Source organism: Uranotaenia lowii, chromosome 1 (assembly GCF_029784155.1).
Source record: "Uranotaenia lowii strain MFRU-FL chromosome 1, ASM2978415v1, whole genome shotgun sequence".
In the NCBI taxonomy this organism is placed as follows: domain Eukaryota; kingdom Metazoa; phylum Arthropoda; class Insecta; order Diptera; family Culicidae; genus Uranotaenia; species Uranotaenia lowii.
In genome coordinates, this window is record NC_073691.1 from 118,073,408 (window position 1) to 118,092,936 (window position 19,529).

At 40.1% G+C, this 19,529-nt stretch overlaps 2 protein-coding genes across 7 annotated transcripts in view; both read left to right on the forward strand.

The window, feature by feature from the left end:
- Positions 1 to 19,529, forward strand: part of LOC129739360 (microtubule-associated protein tau) — a 148,102-nt gene that overhangs the window by 10,699 nt on the left and 117,874 nt on the right. The window lies entirely within an intron of this gene.
- On the forward strand, positions 10,101 to 18,247 carry LOC129737862 (putative nicotine oxidoreductase). The gene is made up of 3 exons (XM_055729025.1): positions 10,101 to 10,170; positions 10,557 to 11,439; positions 18,106 to 18,247. The coding sequence occupies exons 1-3, from the start codon at positions 10,101 to 10,103 to the stop codon at positions 18,245 to 18,247; spliced, it is 1,095 nt and encodes a 364-aa protein (XP_055585000.1).

Genomic DNA, 19,529 nt, shown 5'->3' on the forward strand with positions numbered 1-19,529 from the left:
ATTTTTAAGTACATACTATTCCCTTCATTCCGATAGACATCGACACTCAACCAGTACAATACTCATACGCCAGGTTGGTCTCCTGTAGTAGAATGTTAATACATGGGCCCCGGAGAGGCGCAAGATGTGGGTTCAAGTCCTACCGGGAGACAAGGCGAATTTTTTTTCGCATGTTTTTCAATATCGATTTTCTCTTATCTAGTCCCTGAAATTTCATCTAACACAGTTGGATTCATTTCTCTACAAAAAAAAAAAGTTTCGCTGACTGAATGTTTGAGTCAAGACCCATCTCTGGGTCGCAGTTTGAAAATAAGTACATACAAAATATTCAATTTTCCCATACAAACCTAAAAGTTCAAATTTTCTCATGAAAACGTTACTTATAAATTCTGCAAAAAATCATGGAAGAGTTTTGAATCTAAACGAAGCTTTTTAGATCCCAGGGTTTGAGAAAATCAAAAATGACCCCAAATCGACTTGTAGCATTAATATAGCGTTATTGGTCAGGAGTGTCAAATTGACACTCCAGGAACATTAACGGGTAAAAAATTAAGGAACGGATGAGGGTTAAAACTGCTCAGCTATGTTGTTTGAATTAAAATACGATAATGTCACTGTACTTGCGATTATTATACCTATTCAAAAAAGAGAAAAAAAAAACGTAAAGTGTTTAATATAATCAATATTTCAGTAGTCTTTACTCAAAGAATTATATAGCCTTCCATATATGTGTACGTCATTTGAAAGGTATAAAATGATATTATTACCAAATAACGGCGATATGTTGTTTAACATACATATCGAACGAATATGAAATCAAGAAGTCGTGTGTGCAAATTCACCATTAATGCTAGCTTCTGCAATATATTGACATTCGGTGGAGGTGTTAAATGTTCATGAAACGATGGCATGAAAAACTAACTTTCATGCCATCGAACATTTTGCGACTGCAATGAAGTGCAAATATAAAACAACATTAAGTTTTATGTGTTCACACCATCCCAAAGGTGTTGTCTTTTATTTCCGCTCTATTTCTATATATTTTTCAACATACAAAAAAAGATCACCCTCTAACATATCATCGAAAAGAACGGAAAAAAGTTTTAAGCTCGACATTTTCATGCACAACGCTTGTAGAAGGTAGTTTTTCATTTCTCATAAGCTTGCTGTTCAGATGGCAATGGAGTCGGTTTTCAAATGACTGAAAACGGAAGGAATTTTGTAGCTAGCACTATATGTATTCAGCTGGAAAGTCTTGCAATCGGATTTTTTTTCTCGCGAGCATGTCGTGACTGGGAAAACCATCCGTGTGGTTCACAGCCTACTTTTTGATGCGGTTTCCATCCAGTCACTACTAGGACTATCTATATCTTTCAATCTGCGCCTATTGAGGCATCATCAGTCTCCTTCCGTTTACTGCCGACAGACTGGCTATTTATGATAGGTATAGGAAATGAATCCTAGTAGGCTGGTTGCTGTTCCTACTTTTTTTTCTGCAGAACTGGAGAATGAAACAAAAGTTATCTATAAACGAATCCGAGAGTGCCGAACTATGTCATCAATTTTGTTCTTCAGATATCGAATGCATTTTTGGGAACATTGATCCGCGTCATATTTCTTGCGCTACTTTATGTACGATTGAATGTTAGTAGTGTAGAATTAACTTAAAGTAAATAAAGAATAGTTTTATCCTTTGAATAAAAACCTTAGTTTCATCAGTTTTTGAACACTTTTTATTGTTTTAAAAAAGCAGCTTTGTTTAGAACTTTGGCTTGTTCACCATAAAGCAATAAATTATAATGCTACAATGTAAGAAGGGCCGTTGAGATATGAATGTTCGCTGGTGCGAGCAACATAATGTCGTTAATTCAGCAATATTTAAGATGCCTCAATATTGAAATATTCGGCATGGTATCTGTAGAGAAAAAACCAGGGCTGGTTTCCATTAGTTAGAGCTATAGAAAAAGTTGAGTATGTGGTAGCTATAGCTTCGGTTGGGCCAAGCCATTCAAATCATGTCAAACCAAGACCCATCAGACCAGATCGGATTCGTACTATCTACAGCATCGGAATTCTCAAGTCGGTAGGAAAAAGAAGAATATTGTTATGATTTCGCACATTGGGATATCTTAATTTTTGTTGTAAACCTTATTTTGAAATTAATAACAATATTAATATAAGATTCTTCAGGTATAGATCTGAACACGCACAGAGCGAATGCATCTTTTTATAAATAAACTGGAATGGTTTCAGCATTGTCGGATCTTTGACATTAAATTTCAACGAAAAAAGATATATTGACAAACAAATTTTAACTCAAGAGTGCCTTGAAAAGTTTCAAACCAATTTTTTCGCTGAAAAACTCACTGCAGCTTACGTTTTATGATAAGACAGATTGTTCGTTCTCACTGCAAGCTACACTTTGAAGTGATAGCCAGATAGGGTCACCTCTGTCCAACTGTACCACTTCAAAATAATTGATCTATGAGGAACAAATGGATGACATTAATGAAAATGCTTTAGAATAAATTCTAAAAAAACGCTCTTCAACGTCTTTTCATCTCATCTAACATTCTATACGCATAAATTGGGAAGTGCTCCTAAACGTGCCATCGGCTAAATGCGCCTACAGCCGTTTGACGAAATGGCTTATAAATGAACATATCGAATCAGTCTAGCCACGCTTTTGCATGAACAAATTTTCAATTTTCAAAGTTAAAAAAATATCAAAATTCAAACAAGGTTTTGCTACATTTACTACTTCTTATGCACGTTTTGTTAGAAATTTATGTAGAAGTTTTGAAAATTCCTAATTGATTACACGATCGGAAAGTTGTAAACTCGAGCCATATCCAGCATTTTTATCCAATTTTTAACGAAAAATTAAGCTATTGAAAAATATGGGAAAAGTCGAGGTAACTTTAAAAAAAAAAGTTCCTCCTACATTTTAATGTATGTATAGGGGAGAATGAGGATACTTAATCTCTGGGGATACTTGATTCCTTAGCTATATCTCGTAACTAGAATGTCTTACAAAGATCAAATGTTCTAGGAAAATGTGCCAAATGTAGCAAAACAACAATGTTTAAAGCTCAACAAAATTTAACAAAATAATTTTTTGAGTTATTGAACTTTATTTGAAAAATTTCAGAAAATGGGATGTGATTTAAAGATCTTTTTTCATCACTCCAAAATGTTCTTTACATGGAAAAATTACAACAAAAATATTTATTCCAATATATCAATCGTTCGAGTTAAATATTAACTTCATAATAGCATATTTTCAAAGCAATGGAAATCTCTCATTTTTTTTTAGAAAATGTTTTCAAAGATGTTCATTATGGGTACATTTGATCCCTAGAGTTCAAAACGGTAAATTCTGCTTCTGAAAGGATCGTGATCATTGCTGTTCACGAGATGACTAATATTTATCCTATACCTGTCTGGAGAAAAGGGCTAAAATAATAAATTTTCTCTTAGTTCTAGAAAATAGCGCCTTTAAGTATGCAATGTCAATAGAGTTGAAACAAAGTTATAGAATTTTCTTCGCCTGACACTTATAAATTGAGAAATGAGAACAAACATGATCAAAATAGTCAATTGACATTCTCTTTTGGGGTTTTGTTTGATTTTTTTCCAAGGATTAGAGCTTCCTGAATGAAGGATCAAGTCTCCTTCAATAGAGGATCAAGTCTCCCTTAACTTCAAAAATATCGATTCTTTTTTTATTCCCACGAAAATGCTTCTAGTTCATCAACGGGTTCAAGTATCGTTCTAATTTTTGGAGCATAGAAACTTGAAGTTACAAGCTGTCAGAAAATGTCAAAGACGGTGAGTTGCTAAATTTTTCCAAAACGATTTGGTGAAAATAAGAAAAGGAGATCAAGTATCCCCGCTCTCCCCTACTAGCTGATCTGGTGTGCTTTGCTACATTTTCCAAAGGTTTTTTAAATTTGTGATAAATATGTACTTCATTTTTAATGTATTTGTTCAAAATTTCAAATTAAATTTCGATATCTTTACACTGAGAGCTGTTACTTGAAACTCATATTACAATACAAAGAAGTTTGAATTCACTGAAATTAGAATTTTTCATAGCGTGATCAAAGGTTTGTTGTTCAAGAAAATAAAAAAACTGTCTTTATTTGCCTCTTCTACCTCCAATGTGGGGGGTCCTAACTGCCATAGAAACATTTTTCATAAATAAATAATATCACATGTAACATTTGGTGCCATTTGCTTGATAAGTTTTCTAGTTATTCCAAATATAATAATGTAGACAGAAGAGTGACATTCCTTTTTTTCCCGTTTCTCTTCTGAAAAAGGAGAGGTCTTATATCATCAATAGACTTTTTATCTACACAAATATCCTGTCATGTATAATATGGTTTCTTGCTTGATTGGTTCTCGAACTATGTTTCACGGCTGTAAATATGAAAGGAGGGATCTTGAAAAAAATTATTAATATTTTTCGTATCCGAATACACATTCCTGTCAAATCTGGTTCCATTCGCATGACAAGTACTCAAAGTATGCAACAAATTGTACAGAATTTCCTTTCTATTTTCTTATCGCTCCTCTAGAACGAGGAAAGAGTTTTCATATAACCATATAATCATTTTTCGTACGATAAATTTCCGAGTTGGCATAAAAAAATTGTATGGAAGCTATTCTTCCCCGTTGCAATCGCCCCTGTGGAAGGAGGGGGAAGCCACAAATAATCATAGACAAAAATTTGTACTTAACTACAATCCGCTGTTATATTTGATTCTGTTTGAATTGAAAGTTCTCGAGTTAACCAAAAATCTTGCATGGAAGCCTCCCTCACCCTATCTGTGGGAATGTGGTCGAAAAACATAAAAAATAGTGTTCTTCGTACCGTAATCTGGGGTAAGATTAATCACTTTTTTTTAATATATTTCGACTATTTTATCTGTTAAGGGAAATGTGGCATGTTTTATATTTTTAAAAACAGTACTGGACTCCTATGAACGTGAAACATATGATGCAGAAATTAATTACACTATTTTAAATTTGATTTAAGAATCGTTTTCGTCTCTGTTCAGAATTTTATTATTTGGGGTGACATTGATCAGTCTCTATTTTGACGGTTTGAAAAAGTTTTCTTGATCATAAAGGATACAAAACACCTTCATAATATTTACATATGCTAGTTTATCAATTGACCCTTGATTTTCAACATTTTATTGAAAAAATATTAATTATCGAAAAAAGAACTATGATGTTGCCTACATTTAGGGGCAAAATTGTAATAATTGCTATATAGTTCGAGCTTCAAAATACAATTGAAATTTTACTTTCATACATTCCCCTACACCCTCCTACTATTTCCACTTTAATTTTTTCTTCGAAGTTAACGATTTGATAAAGTTCCTATCCATTTGTCCAATACGAGCTTACTCTTGGAAAATGTTCTTATTTTTTAAATATTATTATTTTTTCTTTGAATGACTATAAAAATAGCACTATAACTGTTCATATACGAAGAAAAAAAGTAGTTCTTTCACATTAAACAACCTGTTTGCTTCTCAATGCTTTTATTGGCTTTTCTAGTTGACGCTTTTCGGTAAATTTGAAATCAAATTAAAACAATTCTTTTGACGTTTCGGCCTACTACCTTCAGCCATCCTCAGAAAACTATTTATTTTTTTTATTTACATAGTATTCCGTCTCACGACATAACTTGACGAACATAATTCCTAAAATTCACTCGGTCCATGGCAACCGTTCTCCAATTTCTCGGGCACCCCACGTTCGCCAGATCACGCTCCACTTGGTCTAACCACCTCGCTCGTTGCGCCCCCGCTCGTCTTGTTCCTACCGGATTCGTAGCGAATACCTGTTTTGCAGGACAGTCGTCCGGCATTCTCGCAACATGTCCCGCCCAGCGTATCCGGCCAGCTTTCACCACCTTCTGGATACTGGGTTCGCCGTAGAGTCGCGCGAGCTCGTGGTTCATCCTTCGCCTCCACACTCCGTTCTCCTGTACGCCGCCAAAGATGGTTCTTAACACTCGTCGCTCGAATACCCCGAGTGTACGTAGGTCCTCCTCGAGCAATATCCATGTCTCGTGCCCGTAGAGAACAACCGGTCTAATAAGCGTCATATACAGGTTACACTTCGTGCGAGGGCAAAGTCTTCTCGACCGCAGTTGCTTGTGGAGTCCATAGTAGGCACGACTTCCTCTGATAATTCGCCTCCGGATCTCACGGCTGGTGTCATTGTCTGCGGTCACCAGTGAGCCGAGATAGACAAAGTCTTCGACTATCTCCAGCTCGTCGCCGTCAATCGTGACCTTGTTATTACTGGACAAGCGGGTTCGGTCGGTCTCGGATCCGCAGGCCAGCATGTACTTCGTCTTGGACGTATTAATCATCAACCCAATCCTTCCTGCATCGCGTTTCAGTTTGCGGTAGATCTCCTCCACCGCCGCAGATGATCTGCCGACTATATCAATGTCATCGGCAAAGCAGATAAGTTGACTGGATCTGTTGAAAATCGTGCCCCGCATTTCGCCCACCGCTCGTCGAATAACACCTTCTAGCGCCACGTTGAACATCATGCAGGATAGACCATCACCTTGTCGAAGCCCCCTGCGCGATTCGAATGAACTCGACAATTCACCCGAAATCCGCACACAGCACTGCGTTCCATCCATCGTCGCCTTGATCAGTCTGATTAGCTTCCCGGAAAAGCCGTTCTCGTGCATGATTTTCCATAGCTCGTTACGGTCGATCGTGTCGTATGCGGCTTTGAAGTCGATGAATAGATGATGCGTAGGGACTTGGTGTTCACGGCATTTTTGGAGGATTTGCCGTAATGTGAATATCTGGTCCGTCGTAGACCGTCCCTCCATGAAGCCGGCCTGATGACTTCCCACGAATCTGTTTGCTTGTGGCGTGAGGCGGCGGTGTAGGATTCGGGACAACACTTTGTAGGCGGCATTGAGGACAGTGATCGCTCGGTAGTTCTCACAGTCCAATTTGTCGCCCTTCTTGTATATGGGGCATATTACCCCCTCCTTCCACTCCTCCGGTAGCTGTTCTATGTCCCAGATCCGAACTATCAACCGGTGTAGGCAATCGGCCAACTTGTCCGGGCCCATTTTAATGAGTTCAGCTGCGAAGCCATCCTCAGAAAACTATATTATAAACAAAAACTTAAATTAATACAAAAAATTCTTCACAATATTCCATCACAATTTCACTGCACTTTTGCACTTACGATTTGTATCGCCGCGTGCTTCCTGAACGGCTGTCTTACTTGATTTAAGTCCGGTTTTGAATCTCTTCTAGCAGCTGGCGTCTATCATTGCCGGTGTCGTCGTGATGTTGTTTGTTGTTGTCGTGTTCGGTGACGTCGTTTTTGAATCCGTCGTTTAAGTTGCGAATTGTGGCGTCTCTCTTAGTTTTTCAATAATAGAGCTATATATTTTAGAAATTTCAATCGAATTTTGCTTGATGTTTACTGTTCTTCCTTTTTTGAGTTTTATTTGTAGTGTTTCAGCTGTTTTTTTTTAGTTTTCCTTCTTGGTTTTCTCTTTCTAAAATATATGCTTTGTCGAAGTTAAACTTATGGTTCTGTTCTATGGCATGTTGTGTCAATCCTGTGGTTCTGGTGTTTTGTTTGAGACTCGTTTTATGATTTTTAATCCTTTTTTCCAGAGTTTGAGATGCTTGTCCACAGTATTCTTTCCCGCATTCACAAGGAATTGAATATACCACATTTGTCTGTTTTAATTTTGGAATTTGGTCTTGCGTTTTTGTGAATAAACAGGTTTTAATTTTGTTGATTGGTCTCGAGGATGCAATTATGCCATGATTTTTCAATACTCTACTAACTTTTTCGCTCAATCCAGGAATGTATGTTAGTGAGACGTATTTTCCTAGATTTTTCGTAGTGCTGTTGCTTAGCGAGTTGTAAATAGCATCTACCCTCTTTTTTTAAAAAGAGGGTAGATGCCATCCAATGCCTACGAGATAAAGGTATCAACCTCGTGATGTATATACGCTACGTCGATGACTGTTTGATAGTAGGTTATGAAAACGACATAGATTGCGTGCTAGCCGAATTTAACAGTCAATGCCCAAGCATAAAATTTACGCTGGAAAAAGAAACTGAAAACTCATTGCGTTTCTTAGATCTCAAACTTTCTAGGTGTCAGGGAAAGATTGAGAAAAACTGGTACACCAAACAAGAAAACGGAAGATATTTGGATTATCATTCAGAAAGTCCATATATACACAAAAAGAACACAGCGATTGCATTGATTGGCCGGGCACTGAAACTTAGCGACGTTGAAAAACGTGAAATGAGCATCAAAAAAGTTAGAAAAATACTGACAGTAGAGTCCGGAAAATCGTTCCATCCCTGGGTTCAGGAGATAGAAGAAAAGCTTAATAAATACAAAAGCACTTTATGTTTACGAGTTTTGATCACCGCCAGTTGTTGTTATCTTTTTAAGTTGATATTTTTCGGTGATTGTTGAGCCAAATAATAACAATTTCTTTACGTTTCGGCCTACTGGACAATTTCAGCCATCTTCAGAAAAACTGTATTCAGGTAAAAAATATACAAAATTTTAAATTAACACACTTAATTTTCACAATTTGTCTTAAAATTACTTCACTTTTCTGCACTTACAAATTGTATCGCCGCGTGCTTCCGTTACGGCTGTCTGATTTAATTTGAATCCAAAACTTTAACCGCTTCTAACAGCTGGCGTCCAGCATTCTCGGCGTCGGTGTCGGCGTCGTCGTGATGTCAGCTGGAATCCTCGTGTTTGAGGTCGTCGTGTTTGAATTAGTCGCTTTCGTTTTGAATTGAGGCGTCTCTCTAAGTTTTTTTATAATTGAGCTATATATTTTTGAAATTTCAATGGAATCTTGTTTGATGTTTACTGCATTTCCTTTCTTAAGTTTTATGTGTAATGTTTCAGCTGTTTTCCTTTTCCCTTCTTCATTTACTCTTTCTAAAATATATGCTCTCTCGAAGTTAAATTTGTGATTTTGTTCTAGGGCATGTTGTGTTAGACCTGTGGCTCTGGCTGTGGCTCTGTCTTCGAGACCAATTAACAAAATCAAAACTTGCCTATTTACCAAAACTAAAGACCAAATACCAAAATTCAAACAAACAAATGTGGTTTACTCAATCCCATGTGAATGCGGCAAAGAATACTGTGGCCAAACATCACAAACTCTGGAGAAACGGATTAAAAACCATAAAACAAGCCTCAAACAAATCGCCAGAGCCACAGGTCTAACACAACATGCCCTAGAACAAAATCACAAATTTAACTTCGAGAGAGCATATATTTTAGAAAGAGTAAATGAAGAAGGGAAAAGGAAAACAGCTGAAACATTACACATAAAACTTAAGAAAGGAAATGCAGTAAACATCAAACAAGATTCCATTGAAATTTCAAAAATATATAGCTCAATTATAAAAAAACTTAGAGAGACGCCTCAATTCAAAACGAAAGCGACTAATTCAAACACGACGACCTCAAACACGAGGATTCCAGCTGACATCACGACGACGCCGACACCGACGCCGAGAATGCTGGACGCCAGCTGTTAGATGCGGTTAAAGTTTTGGATTCAAATTAAATCAGACAGCCGTAACGGAAGCACGCGGCGATACAATTTGTAAGTGCAGAAAAGTGAAGTAATTTTAAGACAAATTGTGAAAATTAAGTGTGTTAATTTAAAATTTTGTATATTTTTTACCTGAATACAGTTTTTCTGAAGATGGCTGAAATTGTCCAGTAGGCCGAAACGTAAAGAAATTGTTATTATTTGGCTCAACAATCACCGAAAAATATCAACTTAAAAAGATAACAACAACTGGCGGTGATCAAAACTCGTAAACATCAAATTAATTGATCAAGAAAAGAACATCCAATAAATATGTTCATAATCAACGAAATCGCAATTAAATACGGAAGGATCGCGGAAAGTGTTTCACGGGAATTCCTAAAAACAACAATTAAAATTGCAAAAACACACAACCGATTAAAATTCCTACTAAACTGCAGAAAGTGCAAAATAGTACCAAAATGTTTGGACTATAAAATAAGTATGTGTCTAGACAACGAAAAATCCAAGAAGGAGTTAAAACTCTTGGAGCTCAAATCCGAAAATCCGTATGGTAAGTCTAGCCATCAGCGACACAAAAAGAACAGCAGCCCGCCTAAAACCAAAAAAGATATTCCTCTCCCGAAAACTACAAAGCCTACTTGATGCTGAAGAGTGGAATATCATAAAAGAAATGGTCACAAAAAGGACAACAACCGTGTTTAAGAAGACCCGAAAGACAGAAATCAGAAAACTAGATTTCCTCAAAAAGAAGAAAATCCGTGAAATTGTGACCCAAGCCGAGTGGATTGAAAACACAACAACCGTGAAAATCCCCGACTACTTGGAACGAGCGCTGCTTTTGGGACCTAACTTCAACATCCAACCACGAACGAGCATCCCATATGTTGCTTTCATCGCCGACGTCGAGAGTGCAATAAAGAAAAAAACCCGACGCAGACGACATCAGATCCAGCATCGCGACGATGATCAACAACTACGTCGACTTCCAAAACCAACCGCGCGCCAAAAACAACGATTGGATCCATAAAGACGTCGTCCGAAGCCGAAAATTTCTCCGAGAACACAACGAACTGATCATCACAAAGGCCGACAAGGGGAATAAAACCGTCGTGATGCTAGCTACTGAGTACGCAGAAAAAATGACAGCTATGGTAAGTGACACAACAACGTACACTCCCCTAGCCACAGATCCAACAGAAAAGATTCTCAAACGTATCAACACTATGTTGGATTCGTGGCACGAGAATAAATACATTACCACTTACACCAAAAACAAACTAAAATTGTTCAACTGCCCTCCGCCGAGAATTTACGGTCTTCCTAAAATTCATAAGGAAGATCGTCCGCTCCGACCAGTAGTGTCAACAGTAGGGTCAGCTACGTACCGTATGGCTCAATTTCTAGCCAACGTGCTACAAAACGTCGTTGGCAAAAACGAACGTCATGTACGCAGTAGCTTCGATTTTTCGTCGGAAATCACGAATGTTCAGGTACCCGAAGGTTGTATTATCTACTCACTGGACGTCGTGTCGCTTTACACGAACGTACCAGTACAGAATGTGTTCGAAATAATAGAGCAAAAGTGGCGGGAAATCAGCGCATACACGCCGATACCTTGGGCTGAATTCAAACGTGCGCTAACCACAATCCTCGGGGCGTCGTTTTTTCAGTACGGCGGTAGAATCTTTGAGCAGACTTTTGGCACACCGATGGGCTCCCCTTTATCCCCTGTAGTAGCGTCTCTCTTAATGGAACAACTCGAAGAAAAAGCTATCCAAAACCTACGAGATAAAGGCATCACCCTCGTGATGTACAAACGGTATGTTGATGACTGTTTGATTATAGGCAATGAAAGTGAAATAGACTACGTACTGGCCGAATTCAACAACCAATGCCCTAGCATAAAATTCACTTTAGAGAAAGAAACTGAAAACTCATTACGTTTCTTAGATCTTAAACTTTCCAGGTGTCAGGGAAAAGTTGAGAAAAACTGGTACACAAAACAGGAAAATGGGAGATATTTAGACTATTTTTCAGAAAGTCCATATGTTCATAAAAAGAACACAGCAATTGCGCTGATTGATCGAGCTTTAAAACTCAGCGACGTGGAAAAACGTGAAATGAGTATCAATAAAGTGAAAAGAATACTGCACCAAAATAACTACCCGGATGAATTCGTTAAAAATGTTTTAAAAAAGAGGGTAGATGCCATTTACAATTCACTCAGCAATCAAACCGTGGAAAAAGAAGGAAAGTACGTCTCACTTACTTACATTCCAGGTTTGAGCGAAAAGGTCAGCAGACTACTTAGAAAACATGACCTGATTGTGTCTTCGAGACCAATTAACAAAATCAAAACTTGCCTATTTACCAAAACTAAAGACCAAATACCAAAATTCAAACAAACAAATGTGGTTTACTCAATCCCATGTGAATGCGGCAAAGAATACTGTGGCCAAACATCACAAACTCTGGAGAAACGGATTAAAAACCATAAAACAAGCCTCAAACAAATCGCCAGAGCCACAGGTCTAACACAACATGCCCTAGAACAAAATCACAAATTTAACTTCGAGAGAGCATATATTTTAGAAAGAGTAAATGAAGAAGGGAAAAGGAAAACAGCTGAAACATTACACATAAAACTTAAGAAAGGAAATGCAGTAAACATCAAACAAGATTCCATTGAAATTTCAAAAATATATAGCTCAATTATAAAAAAACTTAGAGAGACGCCTCAATTCAAAACGAAAGCGACTAATTCAAACACGACGACCTCAAACACGAGGATTCCAGCTGACATCACGACGACGCCGACACCGACGCCGAGAATGCTGGACGCCAGCTGTTAGAAGCGGTTAAAGTTTTGGATTCAAATTAAATCAGACAGCCGTAACGGAAGCACGCGGCGATACAATTTGTAAGTGCAGAAAAGTGAAGTAATTTTAAGACAAATTGTGAAAATTAAGTGTGTTAATTTAAAATTTTGTATATTTTTTACCTGAATACAGTTTTTCTGAAGATGGCTGAAATTGTCCAGTAGGCCGAAACGTAAAGAAATTGTTATTATTTGGCTCAACAATCACCGAAAAATATCAACTTAAAAAGATAACAAAAGCACTTTATGTTGGGTCCCGGGTCACGTAGGCATTGAAGGGAACAGCAAAGCAGGTGAATTGGCGGGGAAAGGTAGAAGTGGTAGGGGAAAGTCGGGTAAGACGGACACCCTAAGGTAGAATCGCAATAGAAAACCAGATATTGCTATTTTCATCGCAGTTTTCGTGCAGATGGGCAGTTTAGGTTGTTTACTATCGCATTAACAGCTGGAATTAGTAAATTTCCTCTATCAAGACTGTTTTTATACTTACTTACTTACTTAATGATCCCGCGCCGATCCTCCGGTGCATAGGGCCGTGGTAAAAGACCTCCACTGTTGACGATCCGGAGCCAGCGTCTTCACCTGGTCCCAGTCAAGATTCTCGTCGACAGTTCGGATTTCAGCGGATAGGCTTCGCCGCCACGAGTTTCTGGGCCTGCCTCTTCTTCGATGACCTTCTGGATTCCAGTCAAGCGCCTCTCTGCAAATCTCGTCTTCATCTTTTCGCAGCGTGTGCCCAATCCATCTCCACTTACGTTCCCGAATCTCGATTTCTAGCGCCCTTTGATGACACCGGCGATGTAGTTCCTCATTCGAGATCCAGTTGCCAGGCCACCAAGCGCGGATGATGTTCCGCAGGCAGCGGTTTACAAATACTTGCAGTTTTCGCGTCGTCACCGCATATGTGCACCAAGTTTCGCACCCGTACAGCAATACGGATTTGACGTTTGAGTTGAAGATTCGGATTTTTGTTCGTAGAGAGATCTGGCGTGACCGCCAGATGTTTCGGAGACTCGCAAACGCAAATCGGGCCTTTCTGATCCGGGTTTCGATGTCTTTCCTGGTACCACCATCAGGCGTTATCTGGCTACCAAGATACTGGAAGCACTCCACTTTCTCAACTTGTTGCCCATCTACCATGAAACTGGAGGGATTTCCTGTGTTGATTTCCATCGACTTGGTCTTTCCGACATTGACTTTGAGACCTGCTGCCTTGGAGCTTTCGGTGAGGTCGTCGAATTTGCTCTGCATGTCCGGTTGTGTTTGGGCGAGCAAAACAATATCGTCAGCCAGGTCAAGGTCGTTCAGTTGCTCCATTGTTAAAGGATTCCACGGCAATCCTCGGTTCGGTGCACAGTCGATCGATCCAGTCAGAATCTCATCCATTACGATGAGGAAAAGTAGCGGTGATAAGATACATCCTTGTCTCACTCCAGCAGTTACCGGGATTGATTCGGACAAGACACCATCGTGCAAGACCTTGCACGAAAATGCCTCGTATTGTGCTTCGATGAGATGGACTAGTTTCTCTGGGACCCCTCGTCGCCTTAGAGCCGCCCAGATGTTTTCATGATTAAGTCGGTCGAATGATTTTTCGAAATCAATATAGCCATCTAAAAAATGCTTGCAAATTACACTTTCAAACACTACTCACTTCAAAAATGGTCGGGTAAAACGGACACTGCTCAGAAAAGGTACATTTTGCCGCAAAAATAGATGTAAATGTGGATATTTTTGTGAGTTAAGTATAAGAAAACGTTTTTCAACCAAAATGGAACCAACTGGTCCGAGTCCAGCAGCGAAACAGTGTGGTTTCGGAATTCCGTATTTTATGGGCGCTTTCTTCATTGGAGATCCTGTTTTTACAATTTTTATGGCCTGTTTGAGATGTTGAGTGCTTTTCGACCGGCAATTGCTCTTGCCAAGGTCTTCTGAAGGCATATGGAGGATCAAACCGATGAAAAATTTAAAATACCTGGAGAAACTTATGTGTCCGTTTTACCCGACCATGAGGTGTCCGTCTTACCCGCTTCAACAATTTTTTTTTTCTAAACAATTGATGTTCAAGCCCTTTGACCGAAACTCGCTGTTTTTCCTCCATATGGTTAAAAAAAAGCCTAATAAACACTCTCCCTTTGAAAACGGTTGACATTTTTAAAAATTTTGCGAGTTATGAACTATTTTATGAGGAGAGAAAATCACATCAAATAATGGATTCTCAAAGTTTTTGTTTGTTTTGTTTACTATTATGGGACCATGCTTACTTACTTACTTACTTAATGATCCCGCGCCGATCCTCCGGTGCATAGGGCCGTGGTAAAAGACCTCCACTGTTGACGATCCGGAGCCAGTGTCTTCACCTGGTCCCAGTCAAGATTCTCGTCGACAGTTCGGATTTCAGCGGCTAGGCTTCGCCGCCACGAGTTTCTGGGCCTGCCTCTTCTTCGATGACCTTCTGGATTCCAGTCAAGCGCCTCTCTGCAAATCTCGTTTTCATCTTTTCGCAGCGTGTGCCCAATCCATCTCCACTTTCGTTCCCGAATCTCGATTTCTAGCGCCCTTTGATGACACCGGCGATGTAGTTCCTCATTCGAGATCCAGTTGCCAGGCCACCAAGCGCGGATGATGTTCCGCAGGCAGCGGTTTACAAATACTTGCAGTTTTCGCGTCGTCACCGCATATGTGCACCAAGTTTCGCACCCGTACAGCAATACGGATTTGACGTTTGAGTTGAAGATTCGGATTTTCGTTCGTAGAGAGATCTGGCGTGACCGCCAGATGTTTCGGAGACTCGCAAACGCAAATCGGGCCTTTCTGATCCGGGTTTCGATGTCTTTCCTGGTACCACCATCAGGCGTTATCTGGCTACCAAGATACTGGAAGCACTCCACTTTCTCAGCTTGTTGCCCAGCTACCATGAAACTGGAGGGATTTCCTGTGTTGATCTCCATCGACTTGGTCTTTCCGACATTGACTTTGAGACCTGCTGCCTTGGAGCTTTCGGTGAGGTTGTCGAGTTTGCTCTGCATGTCCGGTTGTGTTTGGGCGAGCAAAACAATATCGTCAGCCAGGTCAAGGTCGTTCAGTTGCTCCATTGTTAAAGGATTCCACGGCAATCCTCGGTTCGGTGCACAGTCGATCGATCCAGTCAGAATCTCATCCATTACGATGAGGAAAAGTAGCGGTGATAAGATACATCCTTGTCTCACTCCAGCAGTTACCGGGATTGGTTCGGACAAGACACCATCGTGCAAGACCTTGCACGAAAATGCCTCGTATTGTGCTTCGATGAGATGGACTAGTTTCTCTGGGACCCCTCGTCGCCTTAGAGCCGCCCAGATGTTTTCATGATTAAGTCGGTCGAATGCTTTTTCGAAATCAACGAACACCAGCAGAAGAGAGTCCTGGAATTCGTTGATTTGTTCCAGTATGATTCGTAGCGTTGTGATGTGGTCCACACATGATCGTCCGGATCGGAATCCAGCTTGTTGCCGTCGGAGTGTAGCGTCGATTTTCTCCTGGATCCTGTTCAGGATCACTTTGCAGAGTACTTTGAGGGTTGTACAGATCAACGTTATGCCTCGCCAGTTACCGCACTCTGTCAGGTCTCCTTTCTTCGGGACCTTAACGAGGATACCCTGCATCCAGTCGGCCGGGAATGTTGCAGTATCCCAGATGTCAGCGAAAAGACGGTGCAACATTTGTGCTGAAAGGGCAGGGTCGGCTTTCAGCATTTCAGCAGGGATGCAATCGATCCCAGGTGCTTTGTTGGATTTCATGTTTTTGATTGCCGCTTCTATTTCAGCCAGCGAGGGCGCTTCCGAGTTGACGCCATTTATGCGACTTACTGTTGGTGCTTCAAGCTGCGGGTTCTGTTGACCATCGCTATTCGTGACTCGGAAGAGTTGTTCGAAGTGCTCAGTCCATCGTTTGAGCTGATCTGTTCGATCGGTCAATAACTGACCTGCTCGGTCTTTCAGCGGCATTCTTGCATTAGTCCTTGCACCACTGAGGCGGCGAGAAATGTCATAAAGTAATCGGATATCTCCATTGGCGGCGGCTCTTTCCCCCTCTTCGGCTAGGGAGTTTGTCCAGGCTCTCTTGTCTCGTCTACAAGCTCGTTTAACTGCCTTTTCCAGCTCCGCATATCGTAAGCGGGCGGCTGCTTTGGCTGACCCGGTACATGCCTGCTCAATTCCGACTTTCGCCTTTCTCCGATCATCGACCATCCTCCAAGTTTCATCCGACATCCATTCACTTCTTCTTCCACAAACTTTACCGAGAGTACCATGGCTCGTCGTGATAAAGGCATTCTTGATTCCACACCACTGTTCTTCGACTGTTCCGTCTGTCGGCAGCTCCGAGGCCCGGGATTCTAGCTGTTCAACGTATGCCCTTTTCACCTCTGGATTCTCCAACCGGCGGACGTGGTATCGACACCCGACTTTCTCCTCGCGCCGTTGGACACGCGCAACTCTCAGTCGTATCTCGCCAAGGACGAGGTGATGGTCAGATGCAATGTCTGCGCTTCGCTTGTTGCGAACATCAAGAAGACTCCTTCTCCATTTTCGGCTGATGCAGATGTGGTCAATTTGATTTTCTGTTCGGCCATCTCGGGATACCCAAGTGACCTTATGTGCTGGTCGATGGGGGAAGAGCGATCCACCGATCACCATGTTGTTATTGCCACAAAATTCTACAAACAGCTCTCCGTTTTCGCTCATCTGTCCTAGGCCATGGCGCCCCATGATGCGCTCAAGGTCTTGATTGTCGGAGCCAATCTTTGCGTTGAAGTCGCCCAAATGGATTTGAATGTCACCCTTCGGAATTCTCTCTACCACGCTGTTCAGTTGACTGTAAAATTGCTCTTTCTCCTGCAAATCGGCAACGTCAGTTGGCGCATAACACTGGACCATTGTAAGGTTTCTAACCCGTGTTCTAAATCTGGCTACGATTATTCTTTCGTTTATCGGTTCCCATCTAATGAGGGCCGCGTAGGCCTGCGGGCTTAACAGGAAACCAACTCCTCGTTCCCGAGTAGCATGTTCTCCTCGTATGCCAGAGTAAAGCAGGACTTGCCCGGATTGTGTTTTGTGTTCTCCAGTATTAGGCCAACGGACTTCGCTCAGTCCCAGAATTTCAAGCTTGAGGCGGCTAGCCTCTCTAGCAAGTTGTTCCAGTTTGCCTTGTTGGGCAAGGGTTAAAACATTCCAACCTTGCTTGCTAGAAATAAACAAAGGGTCTCGAAAGTGTTGATACACTCAGGCGAACATATTCCCATCATTAGATTAGTGCCAAACATTGTAGTTCTCGAAATATTGAAAGTGTCCGTTTTACCCGCTGTGTCCATCTTACCCGACTTTCCCCTACTAGAATGTCAGTCGAAATTCCAGCGCACGATACTGCTACATGGGTGAAGGCAGAGATAAGATCGGGAATTTTTTTTGAGAAGAATTAAAATCAACACTCTACGTTGGAACGATAGAAGTAACCCCCTCGAGCAACGTGCCTTGACAAGGCTTAGGATAGGGCACACGAAGTTAACGCACCTGGAGTTCTTCACAAAAGGAAAAGTCACATGCAACACGTGCAATGTACCACTCACAGTTTCGCATATTATCGGAAAGTGCAGGTTGTACGCAACGGAACGGCAGAGCAGCGGAATCGGTTACGACTCATCGGCAGCTTTAAAAATTATAAACGAGAACAAACTATTGGTATTCCTGAAAAGTACAAAATTGCTGGATAAACTGTAGATATAAGACAAAATGTACACACTCTTTTAAGAGGAAGAATGACCGAGATGGTCAAAATCCTCTATAAATAAACAAAATATAGAATAGAATAGAATAGAAAAATACTTCATTTAAATAATTACCCAGATGAACTTATCAAATATATTTAAAAAAAGAGGGTAGATGCTATTTACAACTCGCTAAGCAACAGCACTACGGAAAATCTAGGAAAATACGTCTCACTAACATACATTCCTGGATTGAGCGAAAAAGTTAGTAGAGTACTGAAAAATCATGGCATAATTGCATCCTCGAGACCAATCAACAAAATTAAAACCTGTTTATTCACAAAAACGAAAGACCAAATTCCAAAATTAAAACAGACAAATGTGGTATATTCAATTCCTTGTAAATGCGGGAAAGAATACTGTGGACAAACATCTCAAACTCTGGAAAAAAGGATTAAAAATCATAAAACGAGTCTCAAACAAAACACCAGAACCACAGGATTGACACAACATGCCATAGAACAGAACCATAAGTTTAACTTCGACAAAGCATATATTTTAGAAAGAGTAAACCAAGAAGGAAAACGCAAAAAAACAGCTAAAACATTACAAATAAAACTCAAAAAAGGAAGAACAGTAAACATCAAGCAAGATTCGATTGAAATTTCTAAAATATATAGCCCTATTATTTAAAAACTAAGAGAGACGCCAAAATTCGCAACTAAAACGACGGATTCAAAAACGACGTCACCGAACACGACAACAACAAACAACATCACGACGACACCGGGAATGATAGACACCAGCTGCTAGAAGCGATTCAAAACCGGACTTAAATCAAGTAAGACAGCCGTTCAGGAAGCACGCGGCGATACAAATCGTAAGTGCAAAAGTGCAGTGAAATTGTGATGGAATATTGTGAAGAATTTTTTGTATTAATTTAAGTTTTTGTTTATAATATAGTTTTCTGAGGATGGCTGAAGGTAGTAGGCCGAAACGTCAAAAGAATTGTTTTAATTTGATTTCAAATTCACCGAAAAGCATCAACTAGAAAAGCCAATAAGAATCAGCGGTGATCAAAGCCCGTTAACCTCAATGCTTTTTGGTATCATCAGGAGAGCTGTTGGAGAGCCTTGGAAAAATAGATGTTTTAAGATTTTGAAATAAGATTTTTACTAACAAAATTTTACGCGTTTTTGAGATATTTACAATGCAAGAGAAAAAGAAAAAAAAATGTGCAAATCCATCATTATCATATCGATAGCTAACAAAACCGATAGTTATGCAA

Coding starts and splice junctions, on each gene's coding strand:
- LOC129737862 (XM_055729025.1), top strand. CDS start 10,101: ATGTGTCTAGACAACGAAAAATCCAAGAAGGAGTTAAAACTCTTGGAG. Junction 10,171..10,556: donor CAAATCCGAAAATCCGTATG/GTAAGTCTAGCC, acceptor AACCCGACGCAG/ACGACATCAGATCCAGCATC. Junction 11,440..18,105: donor ACCCTCGTGATGTACAAACG/GTATGTTGATGA, acceptor TACCACTCACAG/TTTCGCATATTATCGGAAAG.